The sequence below is a fragment of the Triturus cristatus genome, chromosome 3_2, assembly GCF_964204655.1.
Source record: "Triturus cristatus chromosome 3_2, aTriCri1.1, whole genome shotgun sequence".
Lineage (NCBI taxonomy): Eukaryota > Metazoa > Chordata > Amphibia > Caudata > Salamandridae > Triturus > Triturus cristatus.
This window is the reverse complement of record NC_140584.1, coordinates 648,256,709-648,278,831: the sequence shown is the minus strand read 5'-3', so window position 1 is coordinate 648,278,831 and position 22,123 is coordinate 648,256,709. Positions and strand designations below refer to the sequence as shown.

Genomic DNA, 22,123 nt, shown 5'->3' with positions numbered 1-22,123 from the left:
GAGGAGCTCCAGGATTATTACTTTTAACTTTTACTAGGTAGAGCTGTGAATAAAGGTCTTGGACTCTATCCAGTAATTTTTAACGCACCACCCACCTCCCTTCAGATAGGCCCACACACCCCCATGCACAACTGCGGCGTCTCCAACAAAAAGATCTCCGACAAAGAGCCCTCTTGCGGGGCCCGTGGGGGACTGCAGCGCCACCCCCACGAGGAGCAACGCCCTATGATGAAGCAGGACACTCGAAAGGGTGTGTGAGGGCACTATATTCTAATGGAGAAATTCCCCACACACAACCTTCTTAGTCGTGTCTTTAGGAACAGTTACCCTCTCAATATATACACGTGATTCTGAGGTAGCACGGGTACTGGACCTATTTCTAATCATGCTCCCGGTCCCCCCCTCTTTATCTAGTATGATTTAACGAACGGCAGTTAGCCGTGGGACCAGTCTATCTATATTTCCCCTTTTCTAACCACATTCATACAACTGATCTCTTCATAGTCAAACCACCCAGGGAGTCTTTATCAACCCCTACACCCATACCAACTATGGACACCGTTGGTCTCAGTTTCGATGATGAAACGATAGCTGAGATACTCCAGGCACCTTCACTATTAGGAGAAGATGGCAGCGCAGCAACAGGCAGTAAAGCAGACGATTGGAAATCCCTATTATCACTGAGGAAGCTACAAATGAAGACAGCCCTGCATGGGCTAATGATGACAGAATACCTGAGGGCTAACGTAGCACCCAACGGTCTCTTAGTTACCATACCTCCGAGGATTTTCCTAGAAGACCTGACATTTCGCACAGAATGGTCACAAATTGCATGGAAGTGCACACGAGACTGGCTCGTGTTAATCATTAACACGGCAAAACGTCTCTCGGATGAACTCCTTATTCAAATTACCATAGCTGAGAACGGTCTGAAAACAGGTATCTCTATTTCTTCATCTAAGTCGAGACTAGCCAAAATTAATGAAGAAATGAACGAACACAAAGACTTTCTCACTAAGCAGAAGATCACAAAATTCCAGAAAGATTTGAAACGGTTCAATAAAGAGAAGGTGTACCCTTATACTAAAGAAGATTATGTTTTCCAAAATTACGACACAACTTCTGATGAAGGAAGTAGCACCAGATCTAGCAGAACAGGATCATTTGGAAGTGATTCAAGTTATGAAGGACAACGGTACACACAGTACGCCAGAGGGACACCGCAACCAACACGCCCTCCCTTATTCCAGAATCCTCCACCACCACCTCAATTCTCTCACCCATCTTTCCAACCACCTGGCTACCCGGGACAATGGATGGGACCTCCACCCATGTGGCACGTACCTTCAACCCATCATCTTCTACCGACCCACTTCCAACAATTCCCGAACTCACCTTTTCACAACAGAGGGAGGGGCAAAGGAAGAGGCAGAAGAAGAGGAAATTACAAGAAGGTACAATGGCAAGACCAGGAACCAATGACGCTACGGAGCCAGGCGAGAGGCCAGAGACCTTAGTGGTGAACCTTTCGTCTAGACTACTCACAGAAAGATAAATCATGCTACTTGAAAAGGGTTTGGGATTTGTCCCCACACCCAAAGAAGACCCTTTTAGGTTACACCAAGAACTTCATCAGTTCTTCCGAAAAGTCAGACTGAAGGCTTTTTTTCAAGGAAAACCAGACAACCCCCCTACTGAGACGGGTCTGAAGAAACCTTCAAAGTTTACCCCTACAACAGCTATGACACCTCATGAGGTCCTTACTTATGAACAGGCGGTCCTCAAAGATGTAGGAGCTTTAAATCAGAAGCGACCTTATAACAATCTATCCAAAGAAGAAAGAACTATCCTCCGAACCATCACAGAAGATCGGGATATTATAATCAAACCAGCAGACAAAGGCGGAGCAATTGTCATTCAGAACCAGGATACTTATGACAGAGAATGCACCCGCCAACTGGTCAACACCACATACTATGAAGTAATCACAGAAGATCCCACTAAACGCCTTTCGACCCGGATTAAGAGCATGGTCAGCGAGGCATCCGCTGAAGGCTGGATCTCACAACAGGAAGCTAATTTCCTCACGACAGAAGACCCTCGGACTCCGTACTTTTACACACTTCCAAAGATCCACAAGGGGGTCACCCCCCCTCCCGGCCGTCCGATTGTCTCTGGCATCAACTCTGTACTAGAACCACTAAGCAAGTTCTGCGATTTCTATCTACGCCCTTTAGTGAGTCAGACTCCTACCTATCTGAGAGATACTACAGAGGTTCTTAACCTTATTGAACTCTTTCCTGATGCAGACAAAATAGACTTCCTAGTGACCATGGACGTGGAAGCCCTTTACACGAACATACCGCAGGACGCCACATTGGAAGTACTAGAGGACACCCTCCAGAACATCAAACCATGGCCCTTCATAACTCCCATTCCATTTATCTGCGACTGTGCTTCCCTGGCTCTCAAAGAAAATTTCTTCGCCTTTAAATCGCAACTATTCCATCAAATACAAGGCACGAGCATGGGAAGCACATTCGCGCCGAGTCTGGCATGCCTTTACATGGCCCATTTTGAAGAACGACACATTCTAGGAGATAACAACCCCTTTAAGGAACACATTCTTCTATGGCGTCGTTACATAGACGATGTTATCTTATTTTGGCGAGGGAATGAAGAACAATGCATCGAATTCTGCAATTGGGTCAATACTCTTAACCCATATTTAAAATTCACAAGCACAAGATCACGTCAAGAAATCCCCTTTTTGGACCTCCTCATCTCATTGGAGAATGGTTGTCTTCACACCACTAATTACAAGAAGCCGACAGACAGGAACAATCTCCTGATCTACGACAGCCACCACCCCAGGGCACTCAGAAACAATCTTCCGGTTGGCCAATTCTTGCGTCTCCGGAGGAATTGCGACACTATTAAGGAGTTTGAGATACAGTCTGATCTTCTCAGAAACAATCTGGCAAAACGACATTACCCCAGTAACATTATTCGTCAAGCTCAAAAGAGAGCCAGAAACAGCCCCAGGGCAGCTCTCCTCGAAATAAAAGAGAAATCTGAATTAGACACCATGACATGTGTCACCACATTTACTCCCAGCTCCAACAGTGTACAGAGGGTGATCAAGAAACATTGGCAAATATTGAATTCAGGTTCCTTTGAACCAGGCCCGCCACCTCTCTTTGCATTTAAACGTACGCAGAATTTAAGAGACCACCTGGTACATACTAGGCCAAAACTACAACCTATACATCAATCCACACTATGGTCCTTACCACCAGTAGTAGGCCATTACCCCTGCGGCTCCTGTTCAACATGTGCAGAAACCACGATTTCAAAAGAAATCGATTTGGGCCTAACTACACCTTGGCGCCAAACCAGACACACGAATTGTAACACGACTAACTGTGTTTACACTATAGTCTGCCCATGTAACAAGAGGTACGTGGGTATGACCACAAGAGCAGTAAAAATTCGCATGGGGGAGCACAAAAGCACCATAAGACGAGGCAAAACTAATACAAAATTATTGACACACTTTGCAGAACAAGGACACACAGCGAATAGTTTAAGATGGACCATCATTGTCTCCAATCCCTACTGGACAAAACGCACTCTGTTCAGACAGGAACAACGATGGGTCCACAGATTGAGATGCGACACCAGGGGCTTGAATGACGAAATTCCATGGGTTGAGTTAACGTGACACCCCATTTCAACATTGAATTTGTGCATGCAGATAATAATTAGGTGGTAGCTTGACAAACGTAACACCATATCCCTATCCGGGACTTCCCTTTAATCCCATCTTGTGCATTAAACATGATACACACTCCAATGCACGAAAAAACTAGAAAGACGATAAGATACTTGCTGCAATACTAACGCAACTGTCTAAAGTATTTAATACACGCAATGTATTTGCGCCATTCTCCGGCGCCGGATTACCACCACGGCCTCAGCGCTTCTGAGGACATACACCTCTGAGACATCTTCTCTCATGAGACACTTTTTTTCATTGCCAATAACTTTATTGATGTCTCTTTGTGAACGTAAGACCAAATCTCTACGATCGCGTTTACATTTTTTCGCGTCCTACACGCCCCCGACTGCCATAACAACGGATTTTTTATTGCCACAACGTCATTCCTCGGCACCAAGTAACTCCCATGATCACCATGGCAATAACTCACATTACGCCACCACGTCATCTAGTGGCGTCATAGTATTCCCAAAATCACCATGACAACAAAACACGCAACGTCATGACATCACTTTTCGGCGCCCCCAAACCGCCCCAACCCGGAACTCAGCACTAATGAGGAACATACTTAAGAAGCACGTCCTTACATTCTCCCTCATCCATTCCAGCGCTGTACGGAGGAGGGGTAGGTTTCCACACCCTGGGCGAACGAGCACTCGTGAGTATTCACTTATAACGAAGAGGTGAGCTCATGCGCTCTGATTCCTTTGACATTTTGACAGATACCAATGTCCACGGTATACCTTTCTTTTTCCCTTTATCAGTCTCTCTTTCTGCCAACTTCGCGTTGCTGATGGAGCCCATTCCCTATACTTTAAGGGTAGGCTATATCTTGTAGTTCAGTTTTTTGCATTTTTTTCATTATTACAAGTGTTTCACTATAGAGATGTACTTTCCGTCTCTTTTACAACCGCGATAGTAATAGAAGCATTCACACGGTGCCGTCGGAGATTTTTCTCTTTACACAGGCTGCTGGATAACTTTTGTATGGCACACGGGTACTGTAGATTGAAAAAACATAACTCGCACCCCACTATAGCGGTTTTCTGCACCATGTTGTAGACTTTTCCGACATTAGGTCATTTTACCTGCATGTAATCATTAGAAGCATGGTTTGAATATACACTCATTGTGCTGGTTTACATTGTAATCACAACATACAATGTATAATGATTACAAGATGCTATGTTTTACTTTTTTCCCTCTCCTCTGTCCATGAGTGTGTCTCTTTTGTTTGTTACCTTACCAGGTTGGGTAAAGGTTTCCAAATAAGAAGGAGTACCTACCAGCGCGAGGACGCTGATTAAGGTACCACAGGTTCACAGCACAGCACCTTATTGAAACCTGTTTCGAATATTCACATTTGTTTCACTCACTTTATATTTGGTCCTGACGAAGCGCATTGGGATCCCTTAAGGACCCACCCTGAAGCGCGAAACATGTTGACCCCCTATCAGTAGGACTTCCACTCACTATCCTGAGAGCAGCAGTTATTTTCACATCTGCCCTCTATATCTTTTTTCAAAGAGGAGCTCCAGGATTATTACTTTTAACTTTTACTAGGTAGAGCTGTGAATAAAGGTCTTGGACTCTATCCAGTAATTTTTAACGCACCACCCACCTCCCTTCAGATAGGCCCACACACCCCCATGCACAACTGCGGCGTCTCCAACAAAAAGATCTCCGACAAAGAGCCCTCTTGCGGGGCCCGTGGGGGACTGCAGCGCCACCCCCACGAGGAGCAACGCCCTATGATGAAGCAGGACACTCGAAAGGGTGTGTGAGGGCACTATATTCTAAAGGAGAAATTCCCCACACTCTATCCTACCCGACCACACCTTGAGAGCACACACAACCTTCTTAGTCGTGTCTTTAGGAACAGTTACCCTCTCAATATATACACGTGATTCTGAGGGAGCACGGGTACTGGACCTATTTCTAATTATGCTCCCGGTCCCCCCCTCTTTATGTAGTATGAATCAACATTATGGCATCATTTTTTACACAAGACCAACACTCAGAGACCATTTTTTCATTATACTCAGTAGGAACATTGCCCAACACCTTTACAGGGAAGTTCAGAGACCCAACAGAGAAAATGTATGTATTTTCCTGGTTACAATCTTTCAGACCCACAGTCCTATTTTTATAAACTAAAGATGCCATCCCAATCTAAATTTATGTTGACACACATTAAATTAGTTTACTCCACGTCCTTCAGGAATGATTTGTCCAAGAAGGGTTATGAGCATTGGAAGGATACTATTGCTTTAAAATTCATTTGGGCTACTACAGATTGGCTAGTGCAGAGCATTGAAGCTTTCCATCGTGCATGTCTGATACCGTCTCAAATCTTATTTTTAAATGACATGGTACAACAGACTACTTGTTTTGGTTTAGCCACGACCAAAAATCTATTCTCTCCATTCCATTCATGGCTCCATATGATACATAGCAAACACATACCAACTCCAATATTGAAGAATTAGCTGTCATGTTTTAAAATGGCACACCGTACTCTTCCACTATTGATCCCTTGGGATGGTTACTGTGGCCAACGAGCTCCAATGCATGCCAATTGCGTTCTGTGAATACCACAAAAGGGTTTACATAAAGTAGACCTGATCCACGTTTCCCACATTCCCATAGTTACCACATATTCAGTGGGTAAATTGTGTCAGTAATGTTTGGAACATTCAACACTGTAGTCTGTGAAACAACACCTTTCTCTTTTGTCAGGTGACATCGATCTGGCTGATTTTCATTTTAGGTCCGAAATCCCCTTAAACAAAAAGTTTTATTTATTCAGCATATAATGAATTTTGGAAACTGTTGCAGATGGAAGCTGCGCCAAATTGACCAAGCTAATTTAGAAAAAGTTCTTGCAATAGTAAACAACAGCATTAATACACTGTCTTCCCGTATATATACTTTGGATTTCACTGCCTATCTCACTTTTTCAGTTCACAGCAGGCATGAAACATCATCCCGTTGGTTATTCATGAATAATCGTCATTACCTTTCACCTACAGATGTCAGCGCGCGGATAACAAAGTTTTCCTTACAGGGGAGTATTGCGATTGCACAGTAGGACATTCCCTAGGCGGTAAACAAGTTAAGCTTCACAGAGCCTGTAACGTTTCAGCCCCTAATCTGGCTTGATTTTTAAAAGGTAACCCTATCTCAGCTATTATTCCCACATTACCTTTGCATTCTAATGGCAGTTGTCTTTTTCTAAATAACCACGATTGCTGCGGCTTACGGGCTGGCATCCCGTATATAGTAACAGTTTCCCAACATGTAACATGTTGCAGCAATGTCCTGTTTCCACCCCCGCTTGGGATTGTAGATAGTTTGCCTTGGCCTTCCATTCCAACTTTGAAAACAGATTTCAACAAGCTAAGCAGACTCAAAGCGCTAATGTTTCAACAAGAGGTCGCTCTCACATCAGCTCAAGAGACATTCGAATTGCAGGTGGCGAGAACCGCAAGTGAGATACACTCGCTGCTAAACACGAATCTCCCACTCCATTTTGGAGAATTAATACACCAAGGGCCTCATGTAGGTAGCCAAATACCGGTCGGTAACGGCCGATTTTCGGTAAATATGCCGTTACCGACCGGTATTCAGACAAGTGAGATGTAGGAGTCCAAAAACGACTTTTCGGTAAATATGAGGCGGTAAATACCGATTCATATTTACCGAATTCTAAAATACCGAATCAGATTTACCGAATACATACTTAACGAATCGGTAAATATGAAGTGGTAAATATGAAGTGGTAAAAATTAAAATGACATGTAGGAGCACTCGGTAATTAAGAAATCCAAGAAAATCGGTAAATAAGAGTCGGTAATTAACACGGATTGAAAGCAGGTGGTAACCATCAACAGTGCATATTAGCAATCCCAAAATGCAACAGCGTGGACAACATGGCCGCTATGTATGTCATTGCAAGGCGCCTACGTCTACAGGCAGCAGGACTGAGGGTTTGGCGACGGGAGGAACGCATCTACAGACAGCGCATCACACTATTCCACCTGACTGATGCAGAGATACATGAGAGGTACAGGCTACACCCCGAAACCATCATGGACTTAATCAGGGACCTTCACCCACTCCTGGACCAGCCAATAAGAAGGGCGCACGCCATACCCCCACATGTGCAGGTGCTCTGCAGCCTACATCTGCTGGCATCCGGCAGTTATCAGGTGGTGATAGCTGCGGTGGGTGGTGTATCCCAGAGTTGCCTGTCACGTTTCTTCAGGAAGTTCCTGGATGCCATGATGCAGAGAATGCACCACTACATCAGCTTCCCCAACACACAGGCTGCACTGCAGAAAACAAAAACAGACTTTTATCACATGGCACAGTTCCCCCATGTCATCGGCTGTATTGATGGTACACACATCCCAATCTGTCCACCAGCTGACACAGAGCACATCTACAGGAATAGGAAGTCCACCCACTCCATCAATGTGCAGGTGATCTGTGATGCAGGGAACATCATCACAGATATTGTTGCAAAGTTTCCTGGGAATTTGGAGAGGGATACCTGCTAGGTGAGTAACAGTGACGCCCCTTGCAACCTGCAAATCATAGTGTAAAGAGGCATGTGACTGATGTTTCCCTCTAACTCATCTAGGCGACAGTGCATATGCATGCCGGTCATTCATCCTCACTCCCTACCTACACCCAGCAACCCAGAGTGAGAGACGATACAACGTGGCACACAAAACAACACGCAATGTGGTGGAGCGCACGTTTGGACTACTGAAGAGCAGGTTCCGCTGCCTCCACAAGAGCGGAGGCGCACGCCAGTACACACCCATCACCTGCTGCAAGATTATTGCCACTTGTGCAATGCTGCACAACCTTGCCACGAAAAAAGGTACAGATGTGGAACTAACATATTTTGAGGACAACGAGGATGAGTCAGGCCAGCCACAGGGCAACGCAGCTAGAGTGCCAACTGCAATCGATGGGAGAGAGAGACGGGCAGAGATCACATGCAACTATTTCTGAGTAAGTAAGGGGACACAGCCAGTTGTGATTAGTCATGACGTAGTTTTAATGTGGCACCACGCCATGAACACATGAACAAGCCAATCTGGCAATATACCATCTATACAAGGAGTATGTCCAGGGTTACGTCACCCATTGGGAAGTGGCTAAGCAGGGCCACATCAATGTTTGCGCATACGCGCTGCAGTGGTGGATGGCACGGCCTGTGCATCCTCACTAGAGCCAACCCCAAGCCGCCTGCTGCTCCTGCGTGCTTCTGGGATGGGGGGTGTGATGCTGCTCCTGCTGCTGGTGTCGATGCTCTCCGCAGCATCCCCTGCAGCAGTTGTCGACGCCTGACTAGTAAATAGCACCCCTAGTGCACTTGTCACCTGCACCATCCCCCGAGACAGGTCGCTGCAGCAGTGTGTTAGGCCCTCCTGCATCGTCACAGAGCGCCGGCACAGTAGAGAAGTCGCAGTTGCCAGACGGTTGAGTGCCCTGTTGGTAGTGTCCCTTCTCTGCCGTTCCCGGCGCCGTGCCTCGATGTCAGCATCTAATTTGCTGCACAACTGCTGGATTGACTGGGACATGTCCCGAATGCCCGCAGCCATGCCGCTGATGTTATTGTCCATGTTGAGTAATGTAGTTTTCATCACCCGCATGTGCCTCTGGACTGTCATGACTGCCTTTGTTTGCAGGCGCTGTTGTTTCAACATTTGGCCCTCGAGACCCAAGAAGACACCATGGCCGCCAATGGGTGCTGGTGGACTCTGGACACGCGACCTGCGGCGCCCTCTTGCTCCCGTCTGTGCTGCCTGTGAGGTGTGGGGCACAGTGGCATGGCTCCCTTCCTGGGGCCTGGTGAGTTCTTCAGGGCCCATGCTGTCGTCTGACGAGGTGTCTAAGGCTCGTAGCCTGGCTGCTGGACGCCTCCTCATTCCCACACCTGCAAGCGGAGATGTGGCCGGTGATTCAAACATGAGTGGCGATGCTGGCTCTGGGTGAGGTGATGCTGGCTCTGGGTGAGGTGATGCTGGCTCTGGGTGAGGTGATGCTGGCTCTGGCTGCGGCGAGGCTGCCTGTGTTGGTGGTGCGGCTGCCAGTGGGCCTGCTCCCTGGTCTGAACTTGTGCTGGCTAGAGGTGATATTTGTGGCCGGTGTGCCGTCTCTCCTGCAGCATGCCCTGTCCTGCATGATGTCACATCTGTGGACAGAAATACAACATTGGCTCAGTGTCCCCGAAGGGCTGCATTGAAAGCGTCACAATAAATAATTTCACATTCCAAAATGTCCTCTGTCTCCTTGTGCCTCGAGTGCGTGACATGCCTTGTTGCCCTGTAACATTTACGTCATGGTTGGTGTTTCCCTGACTACATCTCCCGGAATGCATTGCCTGTCTGCACTGACACGTGTGGACTGCAGTGTGATTCTCGTTTCACATTGGGGGATGTGGGATAGGGATAGGGGGTGCTACATTGCTGTGCTTTCGTCTTACCTTGTTGTGTGGCGGCTCTGGCAGAGCTGTCGGCGTCCCCAAGACCCACGACGCTCTCTTGCTCGATTGTGGCCCCCACCAGCTCCTCCAGTTCGGTGAGGGCAGGTGCCCTGTTGGTTCCACCTCCAGTCTGGCTGGCCTCCTTCTGGATGTCGCCCATCTTCCTCTTGGTTACAATCCTCAGGTCATACCAGCGCTTCTTTAGGACCTCTATGTCCCTGTGGGTCACTCCCACAGCATTCACATGGGCCTGGATGGCCAGCCATATGTTGCGCTTTTCAGACTCAGGCACTTGCAGGGATTGCCTTCCAAACAGCTTCTGGTGCTGCTTCACCACCTCCTCCACCAGCACCTGGAGTTCCTTGGGGCTAAATTTCAGCTTCCTCCTCCTTTCCCCTCCGTCTCTCTGTGTTCTCTGGCTGGACATGATGTTCGTTTTCCCGCTCGCACAGGCACCGGCTCCCTGCCTCTCCTCTGCACTCCAAGCCTCTCCAGGGTCGGCTAATTATGTACACCTGCCTGGGTGTGGCCACTTCCTGGTTGGGTGGGCTGTGGTTGCACAGGATTAGCTGTTTCGTCAAGTCATGTGATTTTATTTACCGATTCCGTACATACCGATTCGGTATTTTCCGATTCGGTAAATACCACCTCGGTATTTTCCGATTCGGTAAATACCACCTCGGTATTTTCCGAATCGGTAAATACCACCTCGGTATTTTCCGAATCGGTAAATGCCACCTCGGTATTTACCGATTCGGTGAATTCCGATTCGTGATTACCGAATGTTACCGAATCGGTAACTGTTACCGAATTTTTACCTACATATAACTTACCGATTCTAATTTACCGATTCGGTACGGCTCGGTATTTAAGAAACGGTAAAATTTATTTACCTACATGAGGCCCCAAATATTTAATGCGTCTGATACAGAAGGTCTTGCACCACTTCTTTTAATTTGTGGGAACCGGCCTGGTTTCTTCCTTTCAGACTATTTTTGGAGTAATACCAGCCTTTATCCATTCTATTTTTTCCAGTGCCTACGGACGGTTTCCCCTAGTGCTCCTGTTGATTTGTGGCAAGCTGGTTCTCTTATTATTGCTTCGCAATGGATGCTCTATCTGTGGAGCAGCCAAACCCAGTCCAGTTGCAACTGTACCGTGATGGAATGCGGCAGCTCTTTGGTGCTGTGTCAGTGAAGTATTTTGCCATCGACTATTGGCTGACCTTCCGTTATGCCTACTTCACCTGCATGCAACCTGTGTTCCACTGCCTCCGGTGCCCTTTTCAATGGGTCCTGGATGTCTGCCTCTCCTATACCACACACGCTGCCCTGGATTACAACCTGATTGGGTCCGTTGAGGGCCCATGACCAGGAATGTGCCATGGGTAAGCGTTTTGTGTGCGATCCTCTACTTGGATCAAAGGCAGACTTCAGTACATGTGCTTGTGTGCAGCACCTCATAGATCAAAGTTTCATCAAAGTTAACGCAGGTTACCCTGGCATGCTTCTAACAGCCTCTGGATATGAGGAGCATGTTTGCTCGTTCGATCTAATAAACTAGATGGCATACCTTTTTACTATGGAAGGCACAGACAACATTCTGGAGTTCATGGCATTCCACTTTTCCCTCAACATTTTTGTCTCTGAAGACTAACTATGAATGAATGTGTTTTTGGGTGCCCAATTGGCAAAAACTTTTGAAAAATATAATCTTGGAATAAAACAAGTTTTGGGCTTCATGAATATCCTTGGTGTACCACTGAGACGCTTTGCCTCTGCTTACCTCTGATTTCTGTCTTCGCATAAGGCTAACGATCTGGCCTAGGAGAGGTTGTCGCGTGGTTCATAGGGACATTGTCGTCTTCACTAAGTTAGCATGAGCACATTGCAGCCTGCCTGCTGCTTTGCACACGTTACTACATGTCTTATTGCAATATGTTTAATGGCTGCTTTCACATGAGAACTCATATCTGTGTTCACTCTCTGCATGTTCTTGGGATTTTGTCTGAACATTGTGTGCAAGGTCGAGCTCAATGCCCCTTGTTATTTTGTTCTGGCCAGACCTTAGCCCTTAGACAAAACATACAGATGCAGCTGTTGTTTGGACAACGTACTTTGGTTTTTTAGTGGGATTCAGGAATAGGTAACAGACACTTGGAGAGGGACCTTTCCATGGAGAGGAACAAGACAACACCTATGATGTAGATCTACCATCTCTAGGCTAAGGTATGGGGTCTGCTGACAAAGCCCAGAGATCTTCTGATATATAATAATATTGCTTCGTAGCAAGAGGAGGGAGGTTAGGCTCCATTGTCTTTTTATGATGACGTCTCCCTTTATGATTTGTGGACTAGCTGCTATGCTGACTGTATTTGTACTATGCATTTTCCTGCTTGTTGTGGCACGTATACTGTATGTTAGGGCACGTTAGTTAAAATAAATATTTTAAACAGTTTCCTGTCTCTGTCAGATCTTATTGCGGACAAGTACAAGAGTGCGAGCGAAAAGGTGCGTCTTGTTACCGCGATTCCTGAGAGGTCTGGGAGGTCTGGGAGTGTTGTGTTCTGGGGTGTCTAATCTGTTATTTCTCTGTGAGTGAGTAGGAGAGCAAGTTAGACACTATAGCTAGTCGGTCCTGGGCACGTGGGTTCTAAGATGTTAAGAATATACGGTCCTTATACACCAAGGTCCTATAATCCTGCAAAGTCGACCCAGGCTCCGGCTCTGCAGAAATGTGCTTAGAGCCGCGGTGTTCTATACCTCGTTCATCGAAAGACAACAGCCGAGGCGAAGATGAAGTCTGTTTGGGCTACTTCTTCTGCCTCTTCCCCGAGTGTCCCGAAGACCTTGAGTGGGAGGAAGAGGACTTGGGGCTCTGGGAGCAGTCCCGTGGCCTCCTCTTCTTCAAACGGGACCAGGATCTCCATGGAGTCTCGCTGGCCGGTGTCGACAGTCCGAGCACAACTTCGAGTCATGGAACAAACGATGAGAAATAAACATATTTCTCCACGTTACGACTCATCTTGGGAGGCGTAGCAGTTTTTAGCGCATTCCCAGGTCTTCCACTTAAGGTAAATCTGGGAATGCGTAAAAATCTGTGGGTGTTGCATGGGAACACCCACGCATCACCCAAAGAACACCTACCTGGGGCAGAGTAATGCACTTCAGCATTTTTCTCTCCACTCTGTTACTCCAGATTTATCAAGCTATTCAGGGCCACCCAAGGTTGCCTTGTATGGCTCGATAAATCACACTTAGTAGTTGTGACTCGCTTGCACCCCGTTGCATGGTACAAGTGAGATGCAACTAGTTGCTAAATACGGCTCCTAATGAGAGCCTGGCAGCTTCCCAAACATTAAAGTTTTTCAAAAACCATGCAAAAAGAATCTCCAAAAGGCTGGCGATCAATGACAGACCTATAGCCTTTGCAAAGACTTGTTTATATTTCTGCACAGGCATTCTAGAGCGGTTATCTGATGGTTAAAATTGAGTCTATGGTATGCTGTATGGGAGAAAGCAATATTCTATTGTGGGTTGCTTTTACTCTGCTTCATGGTATTGGCACGAGCATACTGCAACGACCGTCAGCACGTGCTTCTCCTTATGAGCATGTCACAAACATTGTCAATATGCCTACCCATCGCCCAAAACATGCAGCAAACGCATCAGATGATTTAGGGTCATGAATGGTGCCCCCAGTATGCCACCATCTTGTTTACTGATGACTGAGCAAATTTTGATTTCTGGGGAAGTTTGGACCTACAAAGAAGTATTTTAAAGGAATTTCCTCATGTGTGTTTTTTGGTGACGGAGATGTTTAGATAGATCTCTCATAATATTATACTTAAGGAGGGTTGGGTCCCAGTTTCTGCGAAGCTGAGAAATATTCCTTTAGGGATTAGGAATTAAGTGTAAAGTGTTACTGAAAGAGGGTACCGGAGAAAGTTACTGAAACAATGTATTATAGAAGCAGTGGAGTTTGCAAAGTGGATGTCTCCCTTGATTGTGGCTATTGTTTATGGGCAAGTGGCAAAAACATGTAATGTGTAGATGTTAGAGATCTGAACAAAAATATGCAGGTGGATAAATGTCCCTTGCCAAAGATTAGTTGACTTTTGACCATGACCAAGACGGTAAAATGGTTCTACACAATAGATTTAGGGTCCAATTGGGACCATAATAGTAACAAAGTAACTGCCTTTATTACTCCGCTTTGTCATTTCGAGTTTGTCCGCATGCCTTTTAGAGTGTCCTCTGAGAGGATTGTTCTCCAAAGATTAATGTATCAACTCTTTCAAAAATTTGAATGCTATATTTTCACATGAAATTTTGATCATGAGAAAGTCAAGAGCAGAAAAAGATGAGAGATTGATAAATGTTTTGAGTGTTTTGGAAAGCAACGAGTTGTCTTCTGAATTTAAAAAGAAATTAAATTTGGAGTTAAACCTGTCACATATATTGGGCATAAAGTTAGTATTTCTGGTATTTTGCTTAAAAAAAGAGTTGGTGGAGGTAGTCAGTAATGAACCTCCCCCTACAATTCAGGATGATGTAAGGTCTTTCTTTGGTTTTTCTGAATTTCACACCAAAATTTTAAAGGACTTTTCCCAAAAAACGTCTGAGATAAGACAACTGCTTACAAAGTGTGTGTTATGCCAAATGGGCCCAGATGAGAAGGAAATCTTTTATTGAAAAGCGTCATTCTGTTATTGAACAGGAAATGATTCCATGTATTTTTGGGATGGTACGTTTCAGACAATTGTTGTGGGGTTATGAGTTTATAATTCAATTAGATCACAAACCCCCTGTGAAGGTATTAACCTCTATTGGTATGCTCAATGCCACTTAAACTGCAAGAATGTTGATAGAAGTATTTGATTTCAATTTTATAATGAAGTATGTACCACGCATCAAAAAAGTGTTACAGATGTTATAAGCAGGGGTACTATTTCCTTAGAGAAGCGTGAGGAATGTGACTTAAGCGGTAGCAACTGTAAGTTGGACGGAGCATAGTTCTAGTTCTATAGAAGAGTGGACTGAGAGTTATAAGAAGGATTCGGTCTTGATGAATCTTAAGAAGTAAGTCAGTGATGGTTGGCCGGATAACAAGTTGCTAGGTGGTGCTCTGCAATTCTTCTGGGAGGTTAGGTCAGAACTTACCACAGAAAAAATGTGTCTTCGTTGAGGAGAGACAGGATCAGTCCATCAGCTGACTTGAGGGAAAGTGTTTTAAATATTAAGGAGATGTATGATATTTAGGTGTAGTAAAGAAAAAGAGAAGAATTAAAGAGCATTACTAGTGGACTTTAGTAAACTCAGCTATTGAAACGTGTATGAGAGAGTGTTTTGAGTGTTGTTGTGAGGGCAAATCCTTAGTTACATTCTGTTGACCATTAACTGCTATTCAATGTCCTGATTCACGTTGGGAAACTTTAGGAGCTGATCTGTTGAGTCTTATTCTAAATGGTGAAACATTATTGTATGGTTAGATTTCTTTTCTAAATGGCCTGAAGTTTATGTAGTCAGGAACGCTAACTCAGATACTGTTAAATATTTTAATAGATAATAGTTTACAATTAAATTCTAGAACCCTGGAGAATTTGTTTTCACAGAATCCCCTTCAAACCCTACTAACATCAAAACCAATTTCCACAGGTGCATGACCAGGGTAGCCAGCTGGATGCAAAACAAAATGCGTCAAACTCAACACCGACAAAACAGAGGTACTCATTTTAGGGAGCTCCTGGTGGCCAGCGGAACTGGGCCCCTGACCCATTCCCACAGACCAAACAGAAACCACGGCATCTTACTCAATAATAAGCTCACCATGAGGAAGCAGATAAATACTTTCTCCTCAGCCTGCTTCCTCATCCTCCGCATGATCCGGAAAATATTCAAATGGCTCCCCATCAACACCCGAGGCACCATCACCTAAGCCCTCATCACCGGCCGCCTGGACTACAGAAATTCCCTCTACATGGGCATCACCTCACAACTAAGGAGCAGACTGCAAACCATCCAAAATGCTGCAGCCAGACTCATCCTCAATCTCCTGAGAAGAGCCCACATCACCTCCCACTTCAGGGCACTCAACTGGCTCCCTGTCCAAAAAAGGTGCCAGTTCAAACTACTGACCCACACATGCAAGGCCCTGTACAAAAAAGGACCAGCCTACCTTAACCACAGACTGAACTCCCACCAACATGGTAGATAACTACTCTCCGCCTCCCTCTCCCTCGCCCACACGGCCGCACCCACAAAAGCAGAAGTGGCGGCCACATCTTCTCCAACTTGGGCACCAAGACCTGACATGGCCTCCCAATCCAACTCCGGACTGAACCCACACTACAGAAGTTCAAAGATAGCCTAAAAATCTGGAATTTCGACTGACAACTCCCAGTAGCAGTCCTCTTCCCAGCATTGAATACCCTCACTGGTGATAAGCAGCGCTCTACAAATTGCTGATTGATTGATTGATAGAATGGTATAAAACATAAATGCACTTCTCTTTAAACCAAGCAGATAATGCTGCAGTAAAATGTTTTAATAAAAGTTATAATGGGATTTGTAGAGATGGCTATGAGAAACCAAAAATATTAGGTAGTAGAAATGCACAAAATGATTTGGGCGTACTGCATCCTTTGACTAATACAAGATTTAGTACATTTAAGAGCAAGCCTTTTACTAAAGACCACCTAACTTGGAGGTCAGCTTTTAGACAAAGGTATTAGTTCCAAGGTTGTGAGAAGAAACATTAAAGCTGGCCAAGATTAGCATACGGCTTACTAGGATAGTAGACATGGTGTCACGGATGCAAAGGTTCACATGGGACAATGGGTCAGTGTGAAGGGTGGGCCAGGCAGTAGAAAGGATTGTAGTAAGTTTTCACATCTGCTGAAAAGAAATAAATTATACTCTATTTCAGTTAAGCTGAAGGATGAAAAGTGGGGCATCTGCGTAGGTTATCCTAGTATCCAGATCAAGAACGTATGGGAAGAGAGTGTGGAACCGGATGTAAATCTTCCTTGGTTTAGGATGAAGGATGAGTGTCAGGATGTTCTCTCAAGAAGTGAGACTGAAAATGAGAATGAGGGACTTTATGAGAGCAGTGGAGCAAGAAGGGAGGGATCGCAGTTGTAAGAGACAGTGCAATTAGCATTGAGGTTACCACTCAATAAGTAGATGGTGACACAAGCCATGGAAATCATGTTACTAAATCTGGTGGGGTGGTCAAACTGCCTGGTAAATTCAGTAATTTGAATTGAAGTGATTTCTTTATTATTTTCATTTTATTTTTTTATTATTATGTCAACATGTTTTTCTTTTTTTCTATAGTTGCTTAATTGTTGTTTGTAAGTGGGGAAATGTGTAATACTGGTAGGCATTGTGAACTTGCGCTTGAATTGAGTGGGGATTTGTGTATTTGTGATTGTTGCACCTGGTGGTGTGTCTTATTCTATAAGGGAGCTGCAGGGTTTTGCAGGTCAGACAGTTGCATGGTGGATTGGTAAATGACTGCAGTCCTTGTGGTTTTACTCTGTACACATAATAAATCTGACTGAAAGTTATCAAACAACCTCAACTTTACACATGTAAAATCATTTAGTTGAATCCTTTTTTTACATGAACACTTATTCCAAAGTTTGTAAGAGCATATGTCACAAGCATTACCTTTTAAGGAGACAATGAATATTTAACAAGGGTTAGACAAAATATATCAAATTAACAACAGACGTTTACATACCTGAAACTGGCTTGCTTTTTCGGGTGTTTATCCAAATCTTCATCTGAGCTACTTCCAGTAACATCCGAGTCAAGATTTCTCTCCATGTGAGAGAGCAGTCCAGCAGAACAGTGTGCAAAGTCCCACAATTCATGAGAATTTGGGTAACCCACGAAACACTTTGAGTCTCCTTCTGTACTGTTTTCCAATTTAACAATGCTGGCTTCTGATTTGATATCATTACATTTGTTGGTACTGGTGTCTACACAACTTGGTAGCTTATGTAAGAGTTGCATTCTCTGAAGCTGATATTTAACAAAGCATCTCATTTGGTGGCTACAGTGGTCCACAACGTGCTTAGCCAAGAGAGCATGTAAATGCTTTTGTGTCTTTATGGCCCTGTTATCTAGCACATGCTGACGGCTTAGGCACTGCTGTAAACGAGTTTTCGCCTCCTTCTCTTTACTAGATCTGCTACAGCTCTTGAGTACACCTGTAATTCCATGGAGAGATTGCTTGCTACACGGCAATACAACAGCACTTTTTTGCTTGCACTGCACAGCAATGCCATTACCTACCCAACTATTCCTGCCGTACAGTTTACAGTTCGGGATCTGGGCATCACTTGCACCACTAGACTCAGCCACATCCAAAAGTCTGTGCATATCAGCCAAAAGCTGGGTCACACTTCCTGGGAAGAGTTCTCTTTTGACCTGTTTTTCAGGCTTGGGGTGGTACACTTCACCCAACTGTAATTGTGTCCCATTTTGGAATGAGCGCCTTAACTTACAAGAATCATTCACTTCAAGGCTATATGGATGACTATGGCCATCATGCAAATTCAAAGAGCAATTTGAGTGCAACAAAAATACAGTTTGGAAGTGTGATGAAGACTGCAAAACAGAAGAGCCAACATACTTTACGTTTGCAGTGTTTGTGTGCAGGGTGTGGTCAGAACCAGGGTACCCTAGGCGATAGCATCTGTCCTGCAGGACCATGCTCTGATCTGTGTAACATTGACTCCTGGTGCATTCAGTGGTGCTAGAATCTATAGACTCTGATGAAAATGGAGAGGGAATCCGCATCTCATGCGCCTTTGAGACTGCATCCGTCAGTGCTGGTGTCATCTTGGTTACCTCAGAAAGTCCCTCTATGGCAAATCTGTAGGGAAATCAATCAGAACAATGTAAGTACAGTTCCAAATAGTATCTGACTGTTAAATACATATTTGAAACTCTTTTTGTTCCCTTCACAATATGCAGTTGTTATCTAAACAATTTTAATAAATGTTCTTGGCAAAGTTTAATGGATATTCTTTAACCTATGTGTTAGACCGGACATCCTTGGTATGGTATTCCCACAAACCTTTTGCCTTCACACCTCCTGTTTTGCTGAATTCATTTTGTTGGCTTTAGGACTCTATGCCTTTACCAACTGCTAAAGTGCTTGTGCTCTCTCATTCCAATATGGTAGAATTGGCTTACACCTAATAGTCACATTTGATTTACTTGTAAGTCCTTAGTAAAGTGGTACTCCCTGTACCCAGGGCTTGCAAAAAAGTGCTACTTGTGGGCTTGTAGCACTCATTGAGCCTCCCACTAAAGTAGCATTTTAAAACATATCCGAGGCCTCCCACTGTAGCCTATAGTGAACTTTTATACTTCCATTTCAATACATTTGTCACCCCTAAGGCAGGCCCTAAGGGCACATATGGCAGGGTGCACAGCATTTGAGAAGTAGGACAATGATGCTTATGTTTTACATATCCTTGTAGTGGAAAAACTCCTAAAGTCATTTTTAACTACTGAAAGGCCTATCTCTCGGATTGACTAACACAGTGTTACCTTATTACATTTAATAAGAGCTAACTTTTGATTGGGAGCAGAGAGAAGCATTGTGGTTGGAATCAAATACATTGTAATGTAAAAACTTGTTTAATGGTAAAGTCAGATTTTAAGACAATTCTGAAAATGCAACTTTTACAAAGTTGGTATTTTCTCCCCATAACCATTTGTGCCTTCTGCCAGTAACCTGGGTGACATGACTGTGAATGGCTCCGCTGTTGGGATTTGAGTGTTCCTACCAGTGACACAAAAGGGGACTAAGTGTTGGCAGGATCGGCCATCCTGCCAGGATGGGTGGGGCAGAGCTGTTTCTTCAAAGGGCCTGCCTCTAGCACGCACAAAGGTACCTGACTTTTGTCATCCCAGACTTCTCGGAGCCTTGACGGGGGAAGGGAAGAACTTTCTAGAACCATATGTTGGGTAGTTTAGGGAAACCCCTTCATTTCAAAGGCTGACACCAGGTATAAATAGTATATCCTCCTATCACTCTTCAGTACATGCCTGTACCTGTGGCCATTACAGAAGATGGACTGCCTTGTTCCCCAGATGACTGCTCTTCTGCTGCCAGAGGAAAGTCCTGCTGCTTGAGGCGTGCCATGTTCCCCAGAGGACTGCCCTGCTGCTTGAGGCCTGCCTTGCGCTATGAGAAGGAAGACTGGACCTGCTCACTTCATGCCAGGCTACCCATGCGACTCCAAGGGTCAATTGGCTGCCCTTCTGTTCTGAACTACAGGGACACACCAAGCTCTAGAGCCCTCCCTGTCCTCACTGTCCAGCTGATCTGCCGCAACAGGACCTGCCTGAGCCCTGCTGGCGTCAGCTAGAGTGAGTCCCTGATCCCCAAGAGGTGCTTCCCCAGGTCATATACGCTTGGCTGTCATCAGAGTGCATTCCTGTACAAGAAAAGGAGAAATCATGAAATTTTGGGCTCTTCGTGACTGCAAACGGGCCCATTCACACTGAGACTCTGCCGCCCGCAACGACCTTCAATGCAAACCTCCAAGGAACCGCCAGCGACAACTGGCAAAACGAGTGCTGCACTTAGCATTACAGCAATGATAGCCTGCGGTGACTGCAACACAAAGCTCCAGCAACGACCATCCGTGTCACACAACTGGCTCTTCGCACTACAGCTATGACAGCCTACGCCGGCCAGCATGTTCTTCACGCTACAATGAAGACAATCCGCAATGCTCTTCCTGCTCCTTGCAGCCTCATCCACTGCAAACAGAATTCTTCGCACCAGACTTTTAGAATAACTTTTTTCTTCTCAAATAACCCTGGTCCCTGTGTTCAGCCCACGCTCTATTGCAGTTGGCCTGAACTTGTGACTTTCACCTGATTTAGCATGACCAGACGACTACATGTGAAGCTTTGTGTTTTTAGGTGCTCTATCTACCTAAAACCTAGAAATTGCATATCTGTGGTTTTACTGATTGGATTTTTGTTGTTTTGGCCTAATTTTATTTATTAAAATGTACTCAATTGTTTTAATTGTATTTTCACTTTATTACTGTTTGCGTGCTGCCTAAATACTTCACACATTGCCTCTAAGTTAAGCCTGGCTGTTTTTGTCCCAAGCTACCAGAGGGTTAAATACAGGTTAATTTAGTGACTTTTGGGTTCACCCTGACCGGACTGTGGTGTTGCCTGAGTGGGATTTCCACCCCCACATCCAATAACCCAATTTCTTACACTGTGCTTCTCATCTCTCACTATAAAAGATCTCAGTAAAGAAAACATAAATTTTGTTGGAGAACAACCAGAATACTAACAATTATTTATTCTAAGTTAAAAAGTATTGCAGAATACAGACGACACGTTTACTGCAGTGTTTCTGTATTTATTGCAACCTGAGATAAGTAACCAGAATGCAATTTTTAAATACAACATAGTCCCCTAATGGATGATAGAGGGAGCCAAGAAATTCAAATTTACTTAAGATTCCTAAGAACAACAAGTACTACCATTTCATACCATTATACCTTAAAGAGAACAATATCCATGAATAAAACACGCAGTTATCATAACAGTATAAACAGAACCTGTTCTAGTTCAGGTTATGTTGTTTGAGCATCAATGGGAGCTTAGTTCTGTCTCTCTCTCTCTCGAAACGTTCAGGTTCATGCAAATGTTGTCTACAGACTCAACACATATCAACCTGAAACGGCACTGGCCTGATAGAGTGAGACCATAAATGCCCAGGTTAGAATTCAAATATAAATGTTAACATTGAAAAAGCTTAGATATAATCTATACAACTTAGCCGCA

The 22,123-nt window shown here is 44.7% G+C and overlaps 1 protein-coding gene across 1 annotated transcript in view; it reads right to left on the bottom strand.

Moving 5' to 3' along the window:
• Positions 1-19,135, bottom strand: part of KANSL1L (KAT8 regulatory NSL complex subunit 1 like) — a 3,005,708-nt gene extending 2,986,573 nt beyond the window's left edge. Inside the window, exon 1 of the mRNA XM_085647079.1 lies at positions 18,030-19,135. Coding sequence (XP_085503205.1) covers positions 18,030-19,135 — 1,106 coding nt within the window. The remainder of the gene's footprint in view (positions 1-18,029) is intronic.
• Positions 19,136-22,123: the final 2,988 nt, after the last annotated feature.